Below are 24,901 nucleotides of genomic sequence, written 5' to 3'. Positions count from 1 at the left end.
CCAACGTGTGTATTTCATACGTAGGCGCAGCTGACGCGTGTTTACGTTATGATGTGCGGGGGGCGGGGGACTTTAAAACATTTTTTACAATTATTTTTACATTTATTTAATTTGATATTATTTTTAAAAACTGTTTAAATTAGTTTTTTTTACTTTACTTTAATTGCTGTCACATAGGGGGGGATTACAAGCCCCCCATGTCATAGCATATGGGTGGTGACAGGTCCTCTTTAAGGTTATACTGGGTGTCCAAAAGACCCCCAGTGTCACCTTTCCTCTCTAAATAAGCTATTGAAGTGCAGTTCGCAGGCTTCAGGAGCCGAGCACTGACAGCTACGAGACTGGAAGTGATGTAATCTGCGTCGCTCCCGGTCCCATAGTGCGGGAAGGAGATCGGTGAATGGATGTTCGAGGTTCTCCTCCCCCAGCTTCCCACCGACACCCGAGATGCCGGTCCCGTAGGAGGGGCAGCAGAGCCCGGGACACATGACAGGCGTGTCGGGCAGGCGAGGGGGGGAAATTTACCGGCCCGTAGAAGCGATATGGCGACAGCTTAGCCGCCAGAATCGCTTCTATTGTAACGCCGACAGCCGGCTCTACAAATGTAAACAGAGTCCAGTCTGTTTAAACGGCCCCGCTGCCAGAGGCGTACGATGCGCGTCGCTGGCCGCGATGGGGTTTTAAATGCGTTTGCACAAGTTTCCAATGTAAAATAAAACACTTTGAGCGTTCGGGTGTTCAGTTTTCTCTCATACCTTTGTAAATTACATTTATTAAGACATTTTTATTGCATGGTGTTGAGCTGCCGGTGCTCTCTGCGCCTTTTATGACCTTCTCCAGCCAAATACTGCGTCATAAACTGTCCGTTTTTTGTCTTTCAGAATCTAACCATGTTAAAGCGGCTGAACTTGGACGGTAACCGCCTGTCGGTCCTCCCCCTCCTCCCCTCATCTCTCCTGGAACTGAAAGTCAACGATAATAATCTCCGAGAACTAAACAGACACAGCTTCCGGGGTGAGGAGCCAAATGTGGGGAAACAAACATCTTCATGAGAAAGTAGAACACTACAGAGCAGTACATCAGAAATAGAATATATTTACTGCACGTCTTAATCAGGGGCGTAACTAGAAATCACAGGGCCCCCATAGCAAAATTTTGTATGGGGCACCCGTGATTGCTAGTTATGCCCCTTGCAGAGCCCACCTGAGATCCCACGCAGCCCACCTGAGAGTGACCCTGCAGAGCCGCCATAGACTCTCTATAGCGGGCTCTGCAGGGTCTCAGGTGGGCTGCACACCTCTTACCTGTCAGCGCTGTCCGCCTCCGTGGTCGCCGGGGCCCGCCTCCTCTTCCGTCCCCCGCCTCCTCTTCTATCGACGTGCCCCGCCTCCTCTTACATCACTGACCCCACTTGCTCTTAGGTCGCTGGCCAGTGATGTAAGAGGAGGCGGCGGTTGCTCTTAGGCGGGCCCCCGCCTCCTCCTTCACTGCGAACGCCGGCCTCTTCTGCCGTAGCTGCTGGCTGTCACTGACACGGCTCCGCAGCGGCAAGTAGGTCGGCTCAGTAGATCGGGAAGTGAGGGAACACATACCGGCGTTCGCTCACCTCTCGATCCTGTCACGGCTCTCTGCCGTGACAGGGGAGGGGCTGGATTCCTCGCTCCGATCCGCCTGCACTGACTGGTGGAACGGACGGGGGAGGGGGCGGGTACAGCTGGCTCTGCCTCTAGATAGGCAGAGCCAGCTGTCACTCACGCAGCTGGGCAGATCCAGACATAATTGTCGGGATCCGCTTCAGCTGCGGCGTCTCAGTATATAGGGAGCTGTAGCTCGCGGTATACTGAGCCTAGGGTGACGGGAGGACGCTAGTTTGTGTCCTCCCGTTACCCTAAGGAGAACTATGGGGAAAAGACTTAACCCCATAGTTCTCCTTTAATGCATCCTCTGCCTTAAGGTAAAAACGGCCCAGCACCTTTTTCCCTTTTGAGGCTTTAATATCACTTTAAGGTTTTGGGTTTTGGATCTTGGGATCCTTAGTGGTGCAGCATAACAGTCAAAAAAGTTATTATTTTTGGTCATATTAATGTCTGATGATTTCCTCGGTCCTTTACTCATCTCAGTGCCCTTAAAGCTGTAACAGCGGTTTAATTGCAATTAAATTTAACATTAGACATGTGCACCGGCAAAAAAATTTGTTTAGTTTTGATTCAGATTTTGCTTTATTTCGTTTTTCGGAATTCGGGTCCGAAAGTCAATTAGTTTCGGAAATCGGATCCGAATGAAATTCGTTAGCGGAAATCCGTACGCACTTTCTTTTCGTTTCCGTTTCATTCGTTCGTTGCAGCAAAGTGACATTTAAGAGGGAAAAAAAAGTTTTTTTTGTCCACAAATGTCGCTTTGCTGCAATGAAATTTCGTCCAAAAAACGAAAGTTCACCCAAAAAAAACCCCAACAAATCGGAAATTTGGAATTGGAAATTTGGAATCGGAAATTTGGAATCGGAAATTCGGAATCGGAAATACGGATTGGTTTGCATTCGTTATAACTGTAATTCAGAATTCGGATACATCCGAATTTCCGAAATTTCGCCCGAATTTCGATTCGGAACGAAACGAATAGCGCATGTCTAGTTAACATGCTGGTATAGGGGGTTCCCACCATGTGCCGGGTGAGGATATTTGAAGATGTGTGGGCACCTTGTATTAGGCATTAGTGACTACAAATGTAACAGGTTTACTTGCAGATAATAATAGTGAGGTTTACTTGTGTAGATTTATTCAGCGATTAGATATGTACAAAAAACATAATTTTAGGGGAGTGGTCCTCATTCATTAGATGGGCATTGTCCTCCTTAAAAGTTCTGTTTTTCTATACCTCTGATTACTGAATCAGTACCTACACCCTTGCAGTCACTCGCTGTTGTTATTTGCTTGGTCTGTTGACTGGAAATTGGCTTTGCTCTGTTTTGTTGGGTTGAGGATCTGCTGTTGTTTATGTTTTTTTAATCTTTAAAGCATGCCATACAAAAATGGCACTTATCCCGAGACCCATTCTCCTTTTTGTAAAGCCTTCTTATACTCTGAGGCTGGCTAGAACTGCCATGTCTTTTCCGTGATTGTGCAACACTCTTATGAGCCTTGAAGACATTTCAGATATCACAGTCATTTATCATGTGCTCATGTGACATCATTATACGTTTCACAACATCCAGACTGTTCTGAAAATGTTCCAGACTAGAGTTTATTGTTCCTTTTACATAGCGCAGAACACTTACGATGAAATATGATTTCTAAACCTAATAAATGGAGTTGTTTCTGAAACATATGCTTTATGTCTACTGGCTCTTCTTCTGAAGCAGGCCCGGGAATCAGCCCATGTAAAGCTCCACTGTATGCTAGCGGGAACTAAAAATCGTGCTTTAAATATCACCATCAAACTTATGTCACCCAAGACTAAGATCTCAGTTTTCAGTGGCTCTGGTGGTTTCTTTCCAGTTGATGTCTTATGTCTCTGAGACTTCCATGGTAAGGTTTCCCTTAGGTATAAGTGGCTTCTGTCCTTTCCATCACAAGTTGATGCCTTATATTTCCGAGACTTCCATGGTAAGGGTTCCCTCGGGTATGGGTGGCTTTGGTGTTTTCCATCACAAGTTGATGTCTTATGTCTCTGAGACTTCCATGGTAAGGTTTCCCTTAGGTATAAGTGGCTTCTGTCCTTTCCATCACAAGTTGATGCCTTATATTTCCGAGACTTCCATGGTAAGGGTTCCCTCGGGTATGGGTGGCTTTGGTGTTTTCCATCACAAGTTGATGTCTTATGTCTCTGAGACTTCCATGGTAAGGTTTCCCTTAGGTATAAGTGGCTTCTGTCCTTTCCATCACAAGTTGATGCCTTATATTTCCGAGACTTCCATGGTAAGGGTTCCCTCGGGTATGGGTGGCTTTGGTGTTTTCCATCACAAGTTGATGTCTTATGTCTCTGAGACTTCCATGGTAAGGTTTCCCTTAGGTATAAGTGGCTTCTGTCCTTTCCATCACAAGTTGATGCCTTATATTTCCGAGACTTCCATGGTAAGGGTTCCCTCGGGTATGGGTGGCTTTGGTGTTTTCCATCACAAGTTGATGTCTTATGTCTCTGAGACTTCCATGGTAAGGTTTCCCTTAGGTATAAGTGGCTTCTGTCCTTTCCATCACAAGTTGATGCCTTATATTTCCGAGACTTCCATGGTAAGGGTTCCCTCGGGTATGGGTGGCTTTGGTGTTTTCCATCACAAGTTGATGTCTTATGTCTCTGAGACTTCCATGGTAAGGTTTCCCTTAGGTATAAGTGGCTTCTGTCCTTTCCATCACAAGTTGATGCCTTATATTTCCGAGACTTCCATGGTAAGGGTTCCCTCGGGTATGGGTGGCTTTGGTGTTTTCCATCACAAGTTGATGTCTTATGTCTCTGAGACTTCCATGGTAAGGTTTCCCTTAGGTATAAGTGGCTTCTGTCCTTTCCATCACAAGTTGATGCCTTATATTTCCGAGACTTCCATGGTAAGGGTTCCCTCGGGTATGGGTGGCTTTGGTGTTTTCCATCACAAGTTGATGTCTTATGTCTCTGAGACTTCCATGGTAAGGTTTCCCTTAGGTATAAGTGGCTTCTGTCCTTTCCATCACAAGTTGATGCCTTATATTTCCGAGACTTCCATGGTAAGGGTTCCCTCGGGTATGGGTGGCTTTGGTGTTTTCCATCACAAGTTGATGTCTTATGTCTCTGAGACTTCCATGGTAAGGTTTCCCTTAGGTATAAGTGGCTTCTGTCCTTTCCATCACAAGTTGATGCCTTATATTTCCGAGACTTCCATGGTAAGGGTTCCCTCGGGTATGGGTGGCTTTGGTGTTTTCCATCACAAGTTGATGTCTTATGTCTCTGAGACTTCCATGGTAAGGTTTCCCTTAGGTATAAGTGGCTTCTGTCCTTTCCATCACAAGTTGATGCCTTATATTTCCGAGACTTCCATGGTAAGGGTTCCCTCGGGTATGGGTGGCTTTGGTGTTTTCCATCACAAGTTGATGTCTTATGTCTCTGAGACTTCCATGGTAAGGTTTCCCTTAGGTATAAGTGGCTTCTGTCCTTTCCATCACAAGTTGATGCCTTATATTTCCGAGACTTCCATGGTAAGGGTTCCCTCGGGTATGGGTGGCTTTGGTGTTTTCCATCACAAGTTGATGTCTTATGTCTCTGAGACTTCCATGGTAAGGTTTCCCTTAGGTATAAGTGGCTTCTGTCCTTTCCATCACAAGTTGATGCCTTATATTTCCGAGACTTCCATGGTAAGGGTTCCCTCGGGTATGGGTGGCTTTGGTGTTTTCCATCACAAGTTGATGTCTTATGTCTCTGAGACTTCCATGGTAAGGTTTCCCTTAGGTATAAGTGGCTTCTGTCCTTTCCATCACAAGTTGATGCCTTATATTTCCGAGACTTCCATGGTAAGGGTTCCCTCGGGTATGGGTGGCTTTGGTGTTTTCCATCACAAGTTGATGTCTTATATCTCTGAGACTTCCATGGTAAGATTTGGTCTGTGCCTCCACCTACTCCCCCAAGGCCATCAGGATGTATTCATGGAGCATGAAACAATCACGATCATCTCTGTTCAATTATGATTGTATAATGACACAACCATTGAAGGGAACTGGGAATTCTCATTGAAATATCTTGCACATAAGAGCACCCAAGAAATCTAAAAAGCCAACAAGATGGCCCTCTAATCTTCAACGTGTAGGTTTTCTGCTCCCTTTTGGAAGTTTGAATACTATACATATCAAAAAAGAGGCCAGTTCCTCTAGTGCCTTGGTTCTCAACTGGTGGGTCGTGACCCAAAAGTGGGTCACGACCCCGTGTTCTACTGTTGGTTCTTGCCCCAAGCAGCCATTTAAAATATGCTGCCCAGTGGCGAGTGTCTCAGCTTAAGGTGGCTGCCCTGAGTGTGTCTGTGGTTGTGTGTGTCAGTGTTTTTGAGAACCCGTTCACACTAGTACAGTGCGTTAATCGAACAGTCCCAATGCGATTATTGTACTGTACCACGTAATCATATCTACTCCGAGCTCCTTCCCTTCTTATAGGTGCAGTTGTTTTTGTTGCCATAGTTAAGTTGTTTCTCTGGGAAGGATGTTCTCCAATATGCGACTGCTTGCTGCAACTGAGCTCTTGAGCGGTGTACGGGTATAGCCACTATAGGGAGTGGGCTCCTTTTCTGTTCTGCATAGTGACCAGGACGGCCATCTCCACACAGAGACACGGTACAGAACAATGCATGGCAATTGAGCAATGGGGAAAAAATCAGCTGCAAGAAGACTACAAGTCAATACTGGTGACAAGTCTTTTCCCCTTTGCCTTCCTTTTTTCGGGCACAGCTTCTAAATTGTGGTTCCTCTTTAACTGCTGCCCTCCGAAGCTGCACACACTCACCCTCATTTTTCTCTTTAGCCAGTACAAGGTGTCACCTCAATTTCAAACTTTCTACAGAATGAAAGGTAGAAAGCAAGCCAGTTTTTTTTTTAAAGTGTGAGATGATTCCTGAAGATGGTCCTCAGCCCCACTGTAGGTGGTATTCTGCTATGTATAATACTGTTGTTATATCTGACACACCATGCATTTATCATTCATTAATTATTATGTACATTATTTCCTCTAGGCCTCAGCAATTTGCTCAATCTTGAGTTGGAAGGCAATGGCTTTCACGATGGCAATGTCTCCCCTCTTTCTTTCAAGCCCCTAAAGAAGCTCATTTACCTGCGTCTAAACCGCAATCAGTTTCGGGCTGTAACTTCGGGACTTCCATCTACTCTGCAGGTACTTTTTTTTCAGCCGCATAACACCGGCTAACAATAGTTTCACATTTATATCCCGCACTCAAAATAACTCACATGGCACATTGACTCCTAAATTGGGACCACTTACTGACCGTGACATTTAAGTAAGTCAGTGTAGGTGGTAAGAGAGACTACTCCCATTGTCCTGACCTATTGGCATCTTCTAATTGGTGGTCAGTCATGAGCAAGTAGAACTATGACATAATTCAGCACAGATATAGATATATTCTCATATTTTTTGTTTCGGCCGGACTTAAGAAATAAGAATTAAATAAAATAAAAAGGTGATTCAAAAGTAAAAAATAATAAGAAACAATTATTAAACAATAAGAAAATAATGATACAAAATAAATAAACAATAATAAGATTAAACAATGATAACAAATAAAAAAGTAAAATAAAAAAATGTAAAGTAAAAAAAAAAGAAAAAGTGATAAAAAAAGTAAAAAAAAAAAAAGGAAACAATAAAAAAATAAAACTAACCCCGCCGCCCCTGCCATCTGGTTGCCATTCTCCATTGATGGAGCGGGGCGCATTGCAGAACCTGGCCTTGGGGCGGCAGGGAGAGTAATTCCGGCCCTGTTGGGAGTTCCAATATTCGAATGCATTTTACCTAAATTGCAGTGGCGAGCACCTTAATGTGCACATGAACACGAGGCAACCGTATGAACGGACCCTTTATTGCCTTCGCGTTCTGGGCAGGTGAGTGGGCGAGTTTGCATGGGGATATGTTTTTCTCACAGAGTATATCGGCAGAGGAACACGTATGACTTATCAGCTTTTCTGAATAGGGCGCAAATGTGCGCACCAAATTAGGCAATTTTTTTCCCCCTCTTGTAAAAGTTTGCACTTAGGGAACCAGGCCAGAATCCAGTCCGTGCATAAACAAATATACAGCACTTCTGTCACGGATCGGGGCTCACGGGTATGAACTGGAGTAAGGAATGTGGACCCTTTCTACTACACTGGCAGGGACACTTAGAGAAAAGGGTCCAAGCAGATTAGGCTGACGACTCCCAGAGCTGGAGTACAAGCAGGGGAACAGAGCAGGTATGTGAATGAGGCAGTGGAAGTCAGCTTAAGCAGGAAGTTTAAATACAAGTCAGGGTGCTCCAATGCTGAGTAGGTGGCACGGGGTCCCCCAGGATGTGGAATCTAAGGGCCAGCCGGTATTCGCCAGAGCTCCTGATGGTGGAGATGGGCTTGGCTGCGTGCTGACCCCAGGTCACAATCCCTAGGTCCACCCAACTCACCTACCAGGTACAGGGTACGAATCAAAGGTTAGGCACAGGCTGAAGACTAAGACTTTCAAGGACAAAGCGAAGCATGGGGCAGACTGTAGACAGGGATTTCCAAGGACAAAGCGAAGCATGGGGCAGACTGTAGACAGGGATTTCCAAGGACAAAGCGAAGCACAGTGCAGACTGTACACAGGGATATCCAAGGACAAAGCAAAGCACAGGGCAGACTGTAGACAGGGATTTCCAAGGACAATGGCGAAGCACAGGGCAGACTGTACACAGGGATATCCAAGGACAAAGCAAAGCACAGGGCAGACTGTACACAGGGATATCCAAGGACAAAGCAAAGCACAGGGCAGACTGTACACAGGGATATCCAAGGACAAAGCAAAGCACAGGGCAGACTGTACACAGGAATATCCAAGGACAAAGCAAAGCACGGGGCAGACTGTAGACAGGAATATCCAAGGACAAAGAGAAGCACAGGGCAGACTGTAGACAGGGATATCATAGGACAAAGAGAAGCACAGGGCAGACTGTAGACAGGGATATCCAAGGACAAAGCGAAGCACAGGGCAGATTTTACACAGGGATATCCAAGGACAAAGCGAAGCACAGGGCAGGCTGTAGACAGGGATATCCAAGGACAAAGCGAAGCCCAGAGCAGACTGTAGATAGGGATTTCCAAGGACAAACCAAAGGTTCTGTACACGGGCAAACTTCCAGCAATTCAGGTTCAATTGCGAATGTGGGACTCGGCAACTAGCTTGGGAAAGCGTTGCTCAGGGCAGCGTGCCGTTCGCTGCCCTGAGTTTAAATAGAGACAGGAAGAGGGAGGATCCACAGGATTGGCCACAAGCGGACTGCGCTGATTGGCCGAGAAGCTGTATAAGAAACAGCAGGAGAGGTCGGCCGACACCTAAAACTGCCAGACTGGTGCAAGTGTGAGTCATGTTCAGAGTACATGCCTGGAGGACTAAGAGGACCAGCACAGCCCTGCATGCCTGCAGAACCAGGGGCAAGAGGTCTGTATATACTTGTAGAACTACAAGTAACAGCTCAGCTGCAAGTCTGCCGTTGAACGGTGACGCCTTCTGAAATACAGATGAGGGCAGTAATAACACAGGGGCAGAGTTTCTTTTTATAATTGCACTTCATCCTTTTGGGATTTCCTTCTTTCCCTTGTGATCATATACCATTGCACACATTGCACACATTGCACACATTGCACACATTGCACAGGGCCTTCTTTCATGGAGCCATTGCTTGTACAGAGCTAGCAAGCAATGCCTTATGGAAAAAAAAAGACACTTCTCCTCATTATTTATCCTAAGATCACATCGGTGGTTCCATCCACCTGGCTGCTTTGTGTTTAAGGAGGGAAGAAGCCAAAGCAGGGTAAGCAGTGAATATTTGCTCTTTTTTGGTGTTGCGTTTTCCTTTCCTCGTGATCAGTGGCCTGCGCTGGCCGTAGTTCCCAGTGGTTTGGGTTGGAAAGCCAGCTGTTGAATCGATAGCTGCCAAGAACTCAAATAGCTGTGTGTAGTTTGACATTTTCTTGGTTAGGCTATATGAGCTATGCACATGGCCGGAGTGATACATTCCCAGCAGTCATGCTGCTAAGTCGGCTTGATACACAGAAAAGATATTGTTAAGGTCAGCATTTCCTAAATGCTGGATATGTACCATTGATTTTGCCCAACATCAGTGCGTGTGGGACACTGCAGGGCCCATGAGGCCTGGTGGGAAAATATACTTAAACTGGCCACACACTGGTCACATTTCGGCCAAGTCCTGCTGACTCCAGTATATGGCCCAGTCGGCACCCTTCCATTCCACCAAAGCTGACGTTTATCAAAGGAGGTGGTTCAAAAATTCTCTGGGAACAACAGCAACTCAGCCAGGAAGTGGTCGGCCACGTCACATGACAGAGCGGGGTCAGCGCATGCTGAAGCGCACAGTGCGCAGAAGTCGCCAACTGTCTGCAGAGTCAATAGCTACAGACCTACAAACTCCATGCGGCCTTCAGATTGGCACAACAACAGTGCGTAGAGAGCTTCATGGAATGGGTTTCCATGGCCGAGCAGCTGCATCCAAGCCGCACATCACCAAGTGCAATGCAAAGCGTGGGATGCCGCGGTGTAACGCACGCCGCCACTGGACTATAGAGAAGTGGAGGCGTGTTCTCTGGCGTGACCAATCACGCTTCTCTGTCTGGCAATCTGATGGGCGTGTCTTGTCAAGACATTTTGGACAATTTCATGCTCCCAACTTTGTGTGAAAATGTTGGTGACGGCCCCTTCCTGTTCCAACATGACTGCGCACCAGTGCACAAAGCAAGGTCCATAAAGACATGGAGGGGGGAGTTTGGGGGTGGAGGAACGTGACTGGCCGCACAAAGTCCTGACCTCAACCCCATAGAACACCTTTGGGATGAATTAGAGCGGAGACTGCGAGCCCCTCCCCCAACATCAGTACCTGACCTCCCAAATGGTCCAACATTCCCATAGACACACTCCTAAACCTTGTGGACGCCTTCCCAGAAGAGGCGGAGCTGTTATAGCGGCAAAAGGCGGAGACAACCCAATACTGAACCCTACGGACTAAGACTGGGATGCCATTGAAGTTCATGTGCGTGTAAAGGCGTCCCAATACTTTTGGCAATATAGTGTATATGCCTTATAAATGGTGTTTGCCCAAATCCACCTGGAATTCAGCTTTGAAAAAGTATTGCCTCATCCGGTATGCCACCCACTGCGTCTTAAAAGCTACGACCTTATTTCAAACCATACGTATGCTAAAGCACATGTAGTTGGGATAATTGTGAGGGATGTCAAACGCAGGCCTGTAATAAACATAACCGTTATGACTGTTACTGGAATACGGGTTATTTGTGATCTAGGTAGCTGACTCACGAGACGGCTTTCTAAAACATTCTCTTCCAGGTTTGATTTCCACTTTATAAATACTCGTCTGCAATCCCAGAATGAGGCGTCATACCACAAGTCCCTAGAAGGGTTTTAATGAATGACTGTCCCTCACTGGCCGGGATAAACGTTACATGTTCTAAGCGGGATTACTGAAGATTTCAAAGTCTTGGGATTCCCATCATAAACGTGCAAGTACAACCATTAGGCCCCATTCCCACGTAGCGACATACCTTTTGCAGCGGCCGGGATAGCGCGACTTTCGGGGCGACGTTCCAGCGACGATCCATCGACGTTTGCGCGACCTTCTCCGTCGGTCTCCATAGAAAAAAGCAAGGTCCGCCGAAAAAAAGGTCCTGTAGAAGCGACTTGCGACGCGCGACATGGAGCTAAGACAGCTCCATTGAATATCATTAGCGACTTCTCGCGATATCGTGCGGCAAAAATGCGCGATATCGCGGCGGAAATCCCTTGATAAATCGCTACGTCTGAATGGGGCCTTAGGCCTGGTTCACACCTGTACGTTTTGTAGCGCGTTCAACGCTCTACGAACGCTCTACAAAACGCTCAAACATGAAAATCCCATTGTCTTCTATGGGTACGGTTCACACCTTGCTGTTTTTCAACCCGTCTGAACGCGCTACAAAACGGGCCACGCCTGAAAAGGTACAGGAGCTTCTTTGCGGCCTTTTTGTTGCTCGTTTCCATTGGGATACAGCCGAGTAGCCCTCGGAAACGCGCGTTTGTCGCGCGTTTTTTTTTTACCGCGAATCGCGGTAAAAACGTGTGTCACGCGCGCATATTCGATACGCCTAGGTGTGAACAGAGCCTTAAGGGTGTTGTGGGAAGGGACCAAAGGAATCGAAAAGTCCTCCAACCGAATCAGTGCATAGCACAGTGGATGAGAAACAATCCTCTTATTATGGGATATGTAACGAAATGAGACATGTGGTTACCTTCTGTTCTAAGAAGGCTTTACTGTGCTAGACGGTGATTCAGTTGAAGGGTTTTTTGATTCATTTAAAAGTCAAGAGATCTCGCTGCACTCCTTACCGAAAAGAAAAGACCCGCGTGGCCGGGTGGGTGCTTGTAGTGACCGTGGGATTTTCCGAGAAGCTGCGGGGGAGGGGGCGGCGCTGCTGCCTTGCCTAGGGCAGCAGCAAAGTTAAATACGCCGCTGACCAGCACTCCAAAATGTAATCAAGCAATAGTCCATTTATTGGCACATTGCCATTCAAATGGACGCGCTTTCGGGGGCCTCAGAGGGTCCCCTTCATCAGGCTCAGAATAACACAGCAATGGAACAATAAGCACCTTAAATAGACATCCAAATGTGAGATTAACACAGACTCCTCCCATTAAGAAAAAACATCAGCACAGAGTCAGCACAGCCATTCCCGCCATCAAATGTAAATAGCCTGTGGATAATTGTGGCTGACTAGCGGCGCGTAAATGTAAGTGAGCCGTTCGACCGGGAGATCGGACAGGCACGGGCGGTTGCCATGGCGATGGGACGCTGAGTCGGCTCTCAGCGCCCCGCCCCCTCGTCCACACGTATCTGTCGCGTGTGGAACGCAGGGAAGTTCCGGCTTGCGTTCCAGCCGTCATAGGCATATGAAGGCCGGTTGGTTTCGCGCATGCGCATATCACCGTTAACTGTAGTTCAGTCAGTTGACTGTTTGGGGTTAAAGTTTTATGTCAGCAGAAAAAGGAATGAAATCTATTTTCAGTATTCTTTGTTTATTATTCCTTGCTTCACTCTTACTTCTATGGCTGTAATCTCTGCTGTCATTATTGTAACAAGAGAACCGATCAGCACCGAGTCCACCATACCAGTTCCCTATTTTCTCAATTGACTCGCATGCAGTGATTCTGTGTGTGTGTCTATTACGCCACAACAGCGCCTGCGATCCGGCCAGCAAGGAGAACTACAGTTAACGGTGATATGCGTAATGCGCGAAACCAACCGGCCTTCATATGCCTATGACGGCTGGAACGCAAGCCGGAACTTCCCTGCGTTCCACACGCAACAGATACGTGTGGACGAGGGGGCGGCGCTGAGAGACTTGCAGGCTGCATACAAGTGATCTCGGCTACATCACCGAGATTACTTGTACAAAACGGCGGGGCGGCTTCCCCGCTCTACATTTAGCCCTGCTTGCCCAAAGCCGGGCTAAATGTAGAAAACAACCACCCGCCCGACGTTTGGAACCGCGTGTCCCGGGCGTCAGGAGATAGGAATTCCACGCCCCTGCTGCCCCTCCACTCCCTGCTGCTCCAAGGCCGAGGCCTCGGTTGGCCTTGTGGGAAACACGGCCCTGTCTATAATATTAGGCTATACTTGCAGTCCTGCATGTGTATTTAGCCGTTGGGGGCGTGAAGAAATGATTTTCCCACTGTCCTACAAGGAGGATCAGTGATGGAATGAGACACGTGGACACCTCCTGTTCTAAGAAGGCTTCCCTGTGCTACCCATCATAAAGCGAGCTATATTTAGCAGTGTGCCGCGATGGCTTCCACTCCACACCTTGGCTTATATGCTTGGAAAGTCAGAGCCAAATGTGATCCATCTAAGGCCTACATCTCCTACATCTCCAGCCAAAACAACATCAGTCCACTCTTGCGCACTCTCATTCTTAATCAGTCTGTACTGACCTAGTACAATGTGTTCTGTCCATAACTCTCCTTTTAATTCCCCCGATCTTCTGCGGTTTTTACACCACTCTATAGAGATCTTGCTTTCTTGATACGCGTGTATCCAAACTTTGGCCAAAAACTCTTTTAACTAGTTTTGGATGGAGTGGGGCTGTCAGGATTCCGAGAACGGGTGTCCCAAGACCACGTGCGGGTACCTATACAGTACATGTGAACAGATTTCCTGACACTGTCGGGTGTTCGGTCCATGACCGAGCGCCCGACTTTTCAGAGGGGGGGGTGACACCAATGGTGTCACCCGGGTGCAGGCCGCACTCCCCCGCACCCTCCTTGTGACGCCACTGTATGTGACCACACTGCAGATGCCACAACAATCTTTGTGAATGATAGTTTATTAGATATATAAAACCACATAAACACCGGCAATCCCACCGCCAGCCGCAAGAAGCAGACAAGAGCCACACTATATACAAACGTCAAATCACCCACAGAAAATAACAGGGCCGGTCATAACCTGGGGAGCAGGGCAACAAGAGGAAGGCCGGGAGCCACAGAGCGGGAGACCTCAGGGGTAAAGGTCAGCAGTCAGGGTCCAAGGCAGAAACAGGATACTGGTTACAGGAAACAGGATATGGCAACAATACTGTGGCACAGGCCTCACAGCAGGGAGAGGTTAAAGGAGAACTATGGGGTGAGGGCTTTTCCCCATAGTTCTCCTTAGGGTAACGGGGTGACACAAACTAGCGTCCTCCCGTCACCCTAGGCTCAGTATATAGGGAGCTACAGCTCGCGGTATACTTAGACCGCCGCAGCCGGGACGGATCCCGACATTACTGTCGAGATGCGCCCAGCTGTCTATCTAGAGGCAGAGCCAGCTGTACCCGCCCCCTCCCCAGTCCGTTCTGCCAGTCAGCGCTGGAGGATCGGACAGGGGAGGGGGGGGGGAATCCTTGCAGGGAGCCGTGAGTGACAGTCACGGCTCTCTGCAGGGACAGGATCTGGAAGTGAGCGAGCGACGGTATGTGTTCGCTCACTTCCCGATCTATTGAGCCGACGTGTGACAGTTTCATTGTCACACGTCGCCCCGAATTATGAGGAGGAGTGGAAATCACTCACAGTTCTCCTTTAAGGATTACGTATTGGTAGCATCGTAAAAAGGTCTCCTAAGTCTCTCAGTGGTAGCTGGCTCCTATTTGCCAACTCAGAAGTGACCCTAATGACATTTACCAACTTATGAACGCTTGGAGGGTGCTATAACTATTGCATGTTGTCATCCTGCTACGTCCATGGTGATGTCACCTCACGTGAGGGCAGGTAGGCGGAGTTGCTGGTTGCACCATAAATATTGATTCCAGTATACGACCGAGTCTACCATCATGTGGCAAGACTTTGAGGATCATGGGCCACAATCTGGATTGGCATCTCTACATTGTCTGGAGATTTTCAGTATCATAAACCTGGGCTGTAGTCCTGTTTTGCGGTGAACACGTGGTCCTCAGAGTTGGCCAAAACAATCAAAGCACAATCCCGGTTGGCAATGAACTCCTCTGCCAAGCCAGCCTGTCTTCTCCCGGAGCTATGCATAGACATTGACATTTGTGTACACATACAGATACTCAGGCATGCAGGAGTCTATAAACCACGAGAATCGTATCCCACGTCCAGAAAATGTTTTCTTTGGAAAGAAACAGAAAGAAGTGCGGAGAGATAATAATAGAGGCAATGTCTCCGGAGAGCTAATGCTACAGAACAGACTAGGCCTAGACAGGACAGTTACTGCAACCATTGTACTTACAGACCCCGCCAGTACATACATTCTCATTTTTCAGGCTGGATACTACCTATTACTTTTCTCCCATGTATAATGTGTCAGGAGAGGTTGGTACACTATATCATTCCTTACATATCTGCGGCTCAACCTGCTGCATGTTACCCTTTATTACCTTTTGTGGAGCCCTTGGGCATGACTAAGGTAGCTCAGAGGTCCCCCTTTTACTGCTACCACTCCCTTTACCTTCGATTCCCCATCCCCTCCCTTCTCCAATTAACACACTACACCAGGGCTGGAGTATAAATGACCACAGCAGCCTTTTATTACAAAACTTTATAAATAACTCTTATAAATAACAACCAAAAAAAACAACAATAACCAAGTAACCGTACGGTAGGACTTGCTAGGTTTCAAGGTCCTTGAAGGCACTATAACTATCCAAACTCGGGCCAGTGTCTGCGGCCACCTTTCTTAAAACGGAATGACCCCCAGCCGCCATACACCGCCTCGGGGACGTACTTAAATTGCCCGCAGACCCACCGTGGTCCCTATTACCAGGTCATCACGTTTGACCTTACCACCACAGAAGGCCACCCACACCATCGATGGGTCCCCCCCGTCAAATTATCCAACCCAGACAAAATGCCTTCAAGGATCCAAACCGCCAGAATGCTGCGACAACTTTGACACCACTAAAACCATACCAGGGCAGGCGGGAAGTCCTGTTCCTTCTCCTGGTCAAGCTGGCTCCTGAGACTCCTCCTTCCCGGATACTCTCCAAAGCTCTTCCTGTAAAGCTTCCTCCTCCAATCCCGTGAGTATCCCTCCCCTAATTCACTTTCCTTTTTCCCTTTAACCCTTTTATCTTCTGGTTCCCTTTCCCACACTTGTCATGTAGGCCTTTCGCTTATTGCAGTTTCTTCCATAGCTCCCGGCCTGTCTCTATTGTTTTTCCTGCCAAGGTGGCAGCAACAGCCAAATCAACACACCAGGGCGACCTATAGGACCCTTACTACTCCAGCATTGTGATATAGTTTCCTTGATGGTTGCTTCTGGGCGCAGGATAGTGGTGGATTGACAATAGGCCTCAGCTTCAGGTCAAGCAAAAGGTAGCCTGGCAGGCTTTGGGTCTACTTCTCAAACCTCCACATGGAGATTCTGTTCTAGTGGCTCTGCCCTGTATTTCCCTGCCACTGATGATCTTTGCAGTCAGTCTAGGGTTGCCACCTTTTCTTCAAGCCAAACCCGAACACTGTAGCACCTCGCGGCTCGCCACTCACAGCCAGCTGTCAGTTGAGCAAGTCTGCGGCTTGAATCCTGTGCCCGGGTCTGCCAAAGGAGTGTACCCGGGCACAGGATTCCAAAACCGGACTGTCCGGGTCATTCCCGTACGGGTGGCAACCCTAAGTCAGTCTCTGGATGGCACACCACACAGCTCTTTTCACATAGCACAGCAGCACCTCACTCTGCAGCACAGGGGTCTCTATCACACACAGCACAGGCACTGATCACAGCTCAGTAGCAGCCTTAAAGGAGAACTATGAGGGGGGTGCTCTGCACTCAGCCTCATAGTTCTAGCCGACCCGTGACAATGAGACTGTCACAGGTCGGCTCAGTAGATCGGGAGGTGAGCGAACACATACCGGCGCTCGCTCACTTCTCGATCCTGTCACGGCACTCTGCCGTGACAGGGGAGTGGCTGGATTCCCCCCTGCCCGCGCCGCCAGCGCTGACTGGCGGAACGGACGGGGGAGGTGCCTAGATAGGCAGAGACAGCTGTCACTCACGCAGCTGGGCGGATCCAGACATAATTGTCGGGATCCGCTTCAGCTGCGGCGTCTCAGTATACTAGCTGTAGCTCGCGGTATACTGAGCCTAGGGTGACGGGAGGACGCTAGTTTGTGTCCTCCTGTTACCCTAAGGAGAACTATGGGGAAAAACACTGACCTCGTAGTTCTCCTTTAAGGTCTCTTCTGCAGCAGCTTCTGCCCTCAGCAACTGCATGTGGCCCACAGTTCAGGCCACTCTGCCCTAGGCTCATGGGCCAATCTACCCAGATAGGAAATGGCAGCCACATGCCCAGCCCTCCCCTGATTCTCAGGCTCACTCGTTGCAGCAATTTAGCACATACCAGCCCTGTCCCAGGGCTCTCATATGCCATCAACCCAGGCAGCACAAGAGGACATTTCCCCTTCCCTCCCTGGGCTTTCCACTGGACTCCTAATGGTACTGCCCTGGCTTATCTAGCACCTCCAGGCACCCCTCCTACTTCTTCGGGTTCCCAGGGCTGCTCCATCCTTGCTGGGGATGAGGTTGCAGTTCTGTCCGTACAGCCAGCAATCTCCTGCTCCGTTGCTAGGGGGAGAGATTGCCCTTGAAAGTCAATCACAGCCATCCTTCTGGCCCTCTCTCCCTGAACTGTCAATCATGGCGGGGAGAGGTGTTCTAAGGAGAAACATCTGCTGGGTGGCTTAAAGGGGCCACTGCAACTACATGTGTAAAAATATTCATTAAAAAAGTATAAAACTTCACAAAAAGAACCTACAATAAATAATTACCCAAAACCATTATTGTTTCCTTTTAAAGACAGACCCGGAGAGACTGAGCAGAGGGTCTACATGACTGGGGGGAGGAATAGTCCCGGGAGAAAGGGTTTGGGGGGGGGAAGGAATAGTCCTGGGAGAAAGAGTTAAAGTAAAGTGGGAATAGGTGCTCTAACCTGATTGGACGTGGGGGTCAGGTGTCCGGGAGGAGCCGCATTGGAAGGAACTGCGAGGGCTGAGGGACGTCCTCTTTCTGGAAACCGACGAAGGAAGCAGGTTGTCCCTCCCTGCCTGAATTTTGTAGTTATGTGGGTTGGGGGGTTCTTTTGTCATGGCAGCTTGACGGGTTAGGGGGTCTTTGGGGGGGTCTACAAAATCGGAGTTCATTACAAAAATGGGGGGCCCTCAGCTGGTATGGGTGCTTCCCCCTGTTGGTGTCCGGATTTGTAGGGGGCGGGGCCTGGCCCCTTGGGAACCCGGAAGGAGTAGGTGTCCTCGAGCTGGTTGTGGTGCGGCTGGGGACATGGGTGGAGTGTTAGGAGAGGTTTTTTTGGGCTGTTGGGCACCCAAAGACCCCTTCTCAGGTCAACCAACGTTTACAGTATTATTTGTGTATATTATTTGGTTTATTACTTTAGTTATTGTTAAAGTTGTTTGGGTTTAATAAAAGGGGCGGCTGTGGCCGTTAAAATCCACGTCGCGCAGTCCGCGTGTTTATTGGGGGTTTTTAACGGAGGGACGAAAATTGACGAATCCATCAGTCAAGTCCACTTCCATCTAGTTCAGGAAAGCTCCCTTCCATGACGGTGTGTTTTTACTTTTCCCAATCTGCACTTGCAGGTGTTCACCATTCAAGAGTCATCAAGCAAAAGGGAAATATAACCGATTCCGGGGACTGTATAGAGTAACATTTTGATTGTTGATCTGCCCTGCGATCCTTTTTACTAAGTGAAAGAAAAAATGGGCTGCCAGCCCACCATGCTGCACCGTTCTATCCACGCTAGACTGACCCTAAGGGGAGCTGCGCCTCTCATTTGTACTCCACTCACTGTCTGACTTTAATCAGAAGACATGTTGCCAGTAAACACTAGCAGCAGATCATTGAAAACACGCCGCCGTTAATACTTGTCAGATGTCTTTCCACACGTCACATATTCAGATTTCCTATTTCTGTTTTTGCGCAGGAGCTGCATTTGGAGAATAATCGCATTGAGGCGGTGCATGAAGGAATTCTCAATAAAACCCTTAATTTGAGTATTATTGCCCTGAGTAACAACAGACTAATGGAAGATGGCATTGCTCCTCGAGCTTGGATCCACCTGATGTGAGTACAGGCCGGAATACTGCGGCTCCTTAGGGAGAAATACTATTGGTACCCTTAAAGGAGAAGTACGGGGTCAGGGCTTTTCCCCATAGTTCTCCTTAGGGTAACGGGAGGACACAAACTAGCGTCCTCCCGTCACCCTAGGCTCCCCCCCCCCCCCTCATAGTTCTCCTTTAACATCCTGTGAAGTGTTGCTTTCTCTGTAATCTCCAGTTGGTTGCTACGTACAGGGCCAGATATACTATAAGACAAAGGGGGCCTATTCACAAAGCTGCTGAAGGATACAGCCGTAGCTTCGGCTGATCCTTTGGCTAGCTTGGGCCCCCAGGACCCCTTCGGTTCGGTAGAACCGAAGTGCAGCTGTACGGGCTATTCACTATAGCGGGGTCAGTGCATTCTAGCCAGCTATCCCATACTTTGTGGGACTTTTCAGGGCATCCTCCGTGGGCATACGTGTCTTGGTATAGAGGTAAGTTGTCATTTGCCAGCTTCTTCCAGAAAGACAACTCTGGTGGAGCGGGTTTCTTCCAGCACATGGCAATGGCCTTGCGGGGCATAAACCAAGGTTAGGCCTACAAGCCTGTACGTTCAGACCTGGTCGGAGCTACATCCTCCACCAGGCCCGGAAGGCACACGTTCGGTGACGGGGTTAGAGGTAGAGAGGTGACCCTCTAGATATAGTCTACTATGGAATACCAGTAGCCTCATATGATGTTTAAAGTGACATTAAACCCTCAGACATAAAACAATACTGTAATGTGCGCCTTCCTGTAATCCATGGTTGTTTCTCTTCTCTTTGCTGCTCTTCCTTTTAAATCCTCATGTCTTCTCATGCTTGGGGAGAACTTCCCTTTTCAGCTCAGTGCCTCTTCCTGTAGTGCTGGCTCAGGTTGCAAACCTATATACAGACACCGTGTATCCATTCCTGAGACAAGGCAGTCTGCTGCAAAACAGAAGTTCTGCCATAGCATGAGAAGAGATACAGATTTAAAAGGAAGAGCAGCAAAGAGAAGGGAAACAACCATGGATTACAGGAAGGCGCACATTACAGTATTGTTTTATGTTAAAAAATCTGAGGGTTTAATTTCACTTTAACTCAACAAACCTAGTTTATAACAAGGGGGTTGTATCAGACAAAAGTGTACCAAGTGCCCTTACGAAAAGGGAACCTGGATTGGGTTCCCAGCCCAAGTGGTGGACAATGCCCACCACTTGGGTTGAAGACCTTTTTCTCTGCCCAGCTGCACCAGTGTAATATACTTTTTGTTCCCACAGGAATGTGGAGTCCCTTGATTTGTCTCACAACCGATTAGTACACGTGCCATCCTTTTTACCCCGGGGATTAAAGCAGCTTATATTGCATCACAACCACATTGAGCTCATTCCGGGATATGTATTCGCTCACATGAAACCAGGACTGGAGTTCCTTCATCTTTCCCACAACCACCTAAGAGATGACGGCATCCATGCAGTGTCTTTCTTCGGCCTGTACAAGTCTCTCACTGAACTTCTGCTGGACAATAACTACCTGCAGACCATACCACGTGGCATTCTGAACCTAAAATCTTTGCAGGCCCTTCGTCTTAGCTTCAATAAAATCAGGTAAAATATATCACAATCGCCGGCGTTGGCACAATGGTACGTGAACTCTGATGAATACATTGTGGCTTTGATACTTAGGTGATTATCTGATGGAGCCCAGCCATAAGTAATGCTCTGTACATTGACATGTCAATCTAAGTGGCTACACATTTCTAGTGAGTAATGTTCATCCAATGCCAGCACTGGTAAAGTCAAGTCAATCCTATAAGAATGCTCTTTAGTTTTGCTAAAGGACTGATATCTGTATATCTGCATAGCAATGTTTAGCATGGATAGCGGAATCAATTTATTTCTCTACATATGTACAGTTAGCCTTAGTCCCAGAAATGGGGTTTAGCTTAGAGAAGGAAGACTTATACTTTCTTATCCTAAATGAGAACTATGTTGTGAGTGATTTTCAGTCATCCTCATAGCTCGAGCTGACGTGTGACAATGAAACTGGAACACATACCGTTGCTCGCTCACTTCTCGATCCTGTCCCTGCAGAGAGCCGTGACTGTCACTCACAGCTCCCTGCAGCGCTGACTGGTGGAACGGACGGGGCAGGGGGCGGGTACAGCTGCCTCTGTCTCTAGATAGGCAGAGCCAGCTGTCAATCACGCAGCTGGGTGGATCCAGACATTAATGTCGGGATCCGTCCCGGCTTCAGCGTCTCAGTATACCGCGAGCTACAGCTTTACTGAGCTTTGGGTCACGGGAGGGCGCTAGTTTGTGTCCTCCCGTGACCCTTAGGAGAACTATGGGGAAAAACACTGACCCCATAGTTCTCCTTTAAGGATGACTTTTTTTTCCTGTAGGGGGGCCGGGGGCTGGTTGAAAAGCTTAGGACATCTGTAAGTTCTTAAAGGAGAACTATGGGGGTCAGTGTTTTTCCCCATAGTTCTCCTAAGGGTCACGGGAGGACACAAACTAGCGCCCTCCCGTGACCCAAAGCTCAGTAAAGCTGTAGCTCGCGGTATACTGAGACGCCGCAGCCGGAGCGGATCCCGACTTAGATGACGGGATCCGCCCAGCTGCGTGAGTGACAGCTGGCTCTGCCTATCTAGAGGCAGAGCCAGCTGTCCCCGCCCCCTCCCCCGTCCGTTCCGCCCGTCAGCGCTGGCAGATCGGAGCGGGGAGAGGGGAATCCAGCCCCTCCCCTGTCACGGCAGAGAGCCGTGACAGGATCGAGAGGCGAGCGAACCTGGTATGTGTTCGCTCACCTCCCGATCTACTGAGCCGACCTGTGACAGTCTCATTGTCCCACAGACACCCTCTTGTCAATAAAAAGCCTTCCCAGTAGAGTGTAGACCAGGGGTGCCCATTAGGTAGATGGTGATCTAGCAGTAGCTCTCAGAGCTGATGCTGGTAGATCACAAAGGGTGTGAATGGCGGCCCCTTTATTCCATGTTGGTATATTTATTCAGCTGTACACACATGATTACCTATTAGCCCGAGTCTGCTGAGCCGAGCTCCCCGACACCTTTCTGGTGGATTCTGGGGGTTGTAGTGCTATGTATTACATCCAAGAATATTAGTTTAGATAGCCTGTTGCACTACAGTGTTTGCAAAATACAGCAAAGTGAGCCAGGAAAGAGAGCGGGGAGAGACAGACAGGGGAGTGAAGAGAGACAGCCAGGAGAGAAAACGAGGAATGACAGCCAGGGGTGAGAGAGGAGAGACAGCCAGGGGGGAGAGAGAGGAGAGACAGCCAGGGGAGAGAGAGAGGGGGGACAGCCAGGGGGGAGAGAGAGAGGAGAGACAGCCAGGAGAGAGAGAGAGGAGAGAAAGCCAGGAGAGAGAGAGAGGAGAGAAAGCCAGGAGAGAGAGAGGAGAGACAGCCAGGAGAGAGAGAGCGAGGGAGTTTTTTTTCGTTGGTAGATCTCATGTAGCTCGTCATTTGAAAAGTAGATCTTAACACAAAAAATTGTGGGCACCCCTGGCTTAGACTGTCATAGCCTTGGCAGGAGCTAGTTTATATACATGGCCGTGGTTTTCCAATTGGATGTCCAACAAGCTTAGGTGTGATGTCAGCTGTCCACAAACTTGGCCATAGAGCATATGCAGTGGCGCAGCCTTCACAGATCCTGTCGGCGGCACTAACTTTTCTTTCTTTCAACTTCCCAGGTATGTGCCACTGAACTCCATCTGCGATACCAGAATATCTGAAGATTCCAGCCTTGTGTCTGTACATCTGGAGAACAATTACATCAATCGGCGCCACATACCTCCCACTGCATTCTCCTGCATCAAGACCTATTACAGCATCGTCCTAAGGCCCCAAATTGATGAGTACGAGGACTATTAAAGAAAGGAACGTTGGTGGAAGACCAAAGAAAATTCCTCAGTAAGGAGAATTACAAAGTATTACAAATAAAAGGCTAGAAAAGGACAATATAAAGTTACTGTATATTGAAGAAGAGTGCAGGCATCCACAGAGATTAATGTCCGTCAATCTCAAGACTTGGAAGTGTATATGATGAGTGCTGGTACTCATCTTTTTGAACCTACCTACAATGATATGGATAAATAAAGGTGTATTGAGAAAGTTAATAAGTGTGACCTGTTTTTATTAGCATGTTCACGGAAGCTAGTCACTGGTAAGAGCCGGAGATCATGAGGGCGGCCTCCCTTTCTTCTCTTGTCCAAACACCCCTGGTAATGGTGGACAGAGGGTATAGGGACGGAAGAGGGGCACGAGCAGGACCGGTGCTAGACTATTTTGCGCCCTAGGCAAGCACAGCTACTTGCATTCCCCCAGCCCCCCTCCAGCGGCACCGCCCCCCCAATCCCCACCGTGCGCGCACGGCCCCATTCTCCTGCCGGCCAGCTTCCACAGGCGATAGATGGATGTAAGCAGCCGGGACAATAGCCTGACTGCTATTGGCTAATTTCATTTGAAATAGCCAATAGCAGACTGGCTATCGAAACACCAGCAACTGCGCGCAGGGCCGGCCTTAGGCCTTTAGCCCTCGTTCACACCTGAACGTTTTGCAGCGCGTTCTACGCTCGACGAACGCTCTACAAAACGCTCAAAAATATAAATCCCATTGTATTCAATGGTCTCGTTCCCACCTTGGCGTATTTCTGCCCCGTCCCTAACGCGCTACAAAAACGGCCCACGCCTGAAAAGGTACAGGTACTACTTTGGGCCGTTTTGTTGCGCGTTTCCATTGGGATACAACAAAGTAGCCTTCGGAAACCGCAAATCGCGGTAAAAAAACGCGCGACAGACGCGCATATGCAATACGCCTAAGTGTGAACGAGACCTTAGGCGCCCTGTGCGAGAAAGCTTTACAGCGCCCCTCAGTGAACACACCCCTCTGTGACAACACCCCTCAGTGAACACACCCCTCTGTGACCGCACCCCTCAGTAACCACACCCATTTTTTCTAATAAAGACTCCCATTTTGTTAAGCCCCAAAGAAACACATTAAAAAGTAAAACTTTTATTCCAAGGTATTAAACTTGTAGGTACAATAGAAGTATTCTTATTAAAAATCAATGTCATGAAAACAACCGGGCATTTAATGTATATTTTAAAATAAAGATGTTTGTATAAGTGGTGAAGAAAGATATAGAAGCTCAATTATCAATTTGTAGTATGAAGAAAAAAAGAAAACTAATAAAACAAAAAATAAAAGTGACCAAATGCCATTGTAGTTTGAAGCGGTTAATACATTAAAGGGCAGTGCAGGACTTTCTTATCAACAAGCCCAGAATGCCCTACAAAAATAAACGTCATGAAAACAACCGTGGTATTTCATTGTTATTTTTAAAATAAAGATGTGATGTAAGTAGCGAAGGGAGACGTAGAAGATCAATTATAAACTTGTAGTAAAAATAAAATAATAAATTAAATAAAATTGACCAAAATTGTGTGCCCAGCCTAAGTGTCCCCTCCGCTCTTCAAAAGACCTCCTGCTTTCCAGCTCCCTCGTCAACTCCTCCCATGTTCGCCTCCAGGACTTCACTAGAGCCTCTCCCATCCTCTGGAACTCT

General features: G+C 48.1%; 1 protein-coding gene across 1 annotated transcript in view; it reads left to right on the top strand.

The window, feature by feature from the left end:
• Window positions 1-23,207, top strand: part of LOC108798378 (extracellular matrix protein 2-like) — a 35,398-nt gene extending 12,191 nt beyond the window's left edge. The window contains exons 8-12 of the mRNA XM_018570122.1: window positions 882-1,014; window positions 6,680-6,837; window positions 19,179-19,318; window positions 20,594-20,920; window positions 23,027-23,207. Of these exons, the coding sequence (XP_018425624.1) occupies window positions 882-1,014; window positions 6,680-6,837; window positions 19,179-19,318; window positions 20,594-20,920; window positions 23,027-23,207 (939 nt within the window). The remainder of the gene's footprint in view (window positions 1-881; window positions 1,015-6,679; window positions 6,838-19,178; window positions 19,319-20,593; window positions 20,921-23,026) is intronic.
• Window positions 23,208-24,901: the final 1,694 nt, after the last annotated feature.

This window comes from Nanorana parkeri, unplaced genomic scaffold (assembly GCF_000935625.1).
Source record: "Nanorana parkeri isolate BGI_ZX_2015 unplaced genomic scaffold, ASM93562v1 scaffold1461, whole genome shotgun sequence".
NCBI classification, from domain to species: domain Eukaryota; kingdom Metazoa; phylum Chordata; class Amphibia; order Anura; family Dicroglossidae; genus Nanorana; species Nanorana parkeri.
Note: the sequence above shows the minus strand (reverse complement) of the source record. Positions and strands in the feature narration are given on the sequence as shown.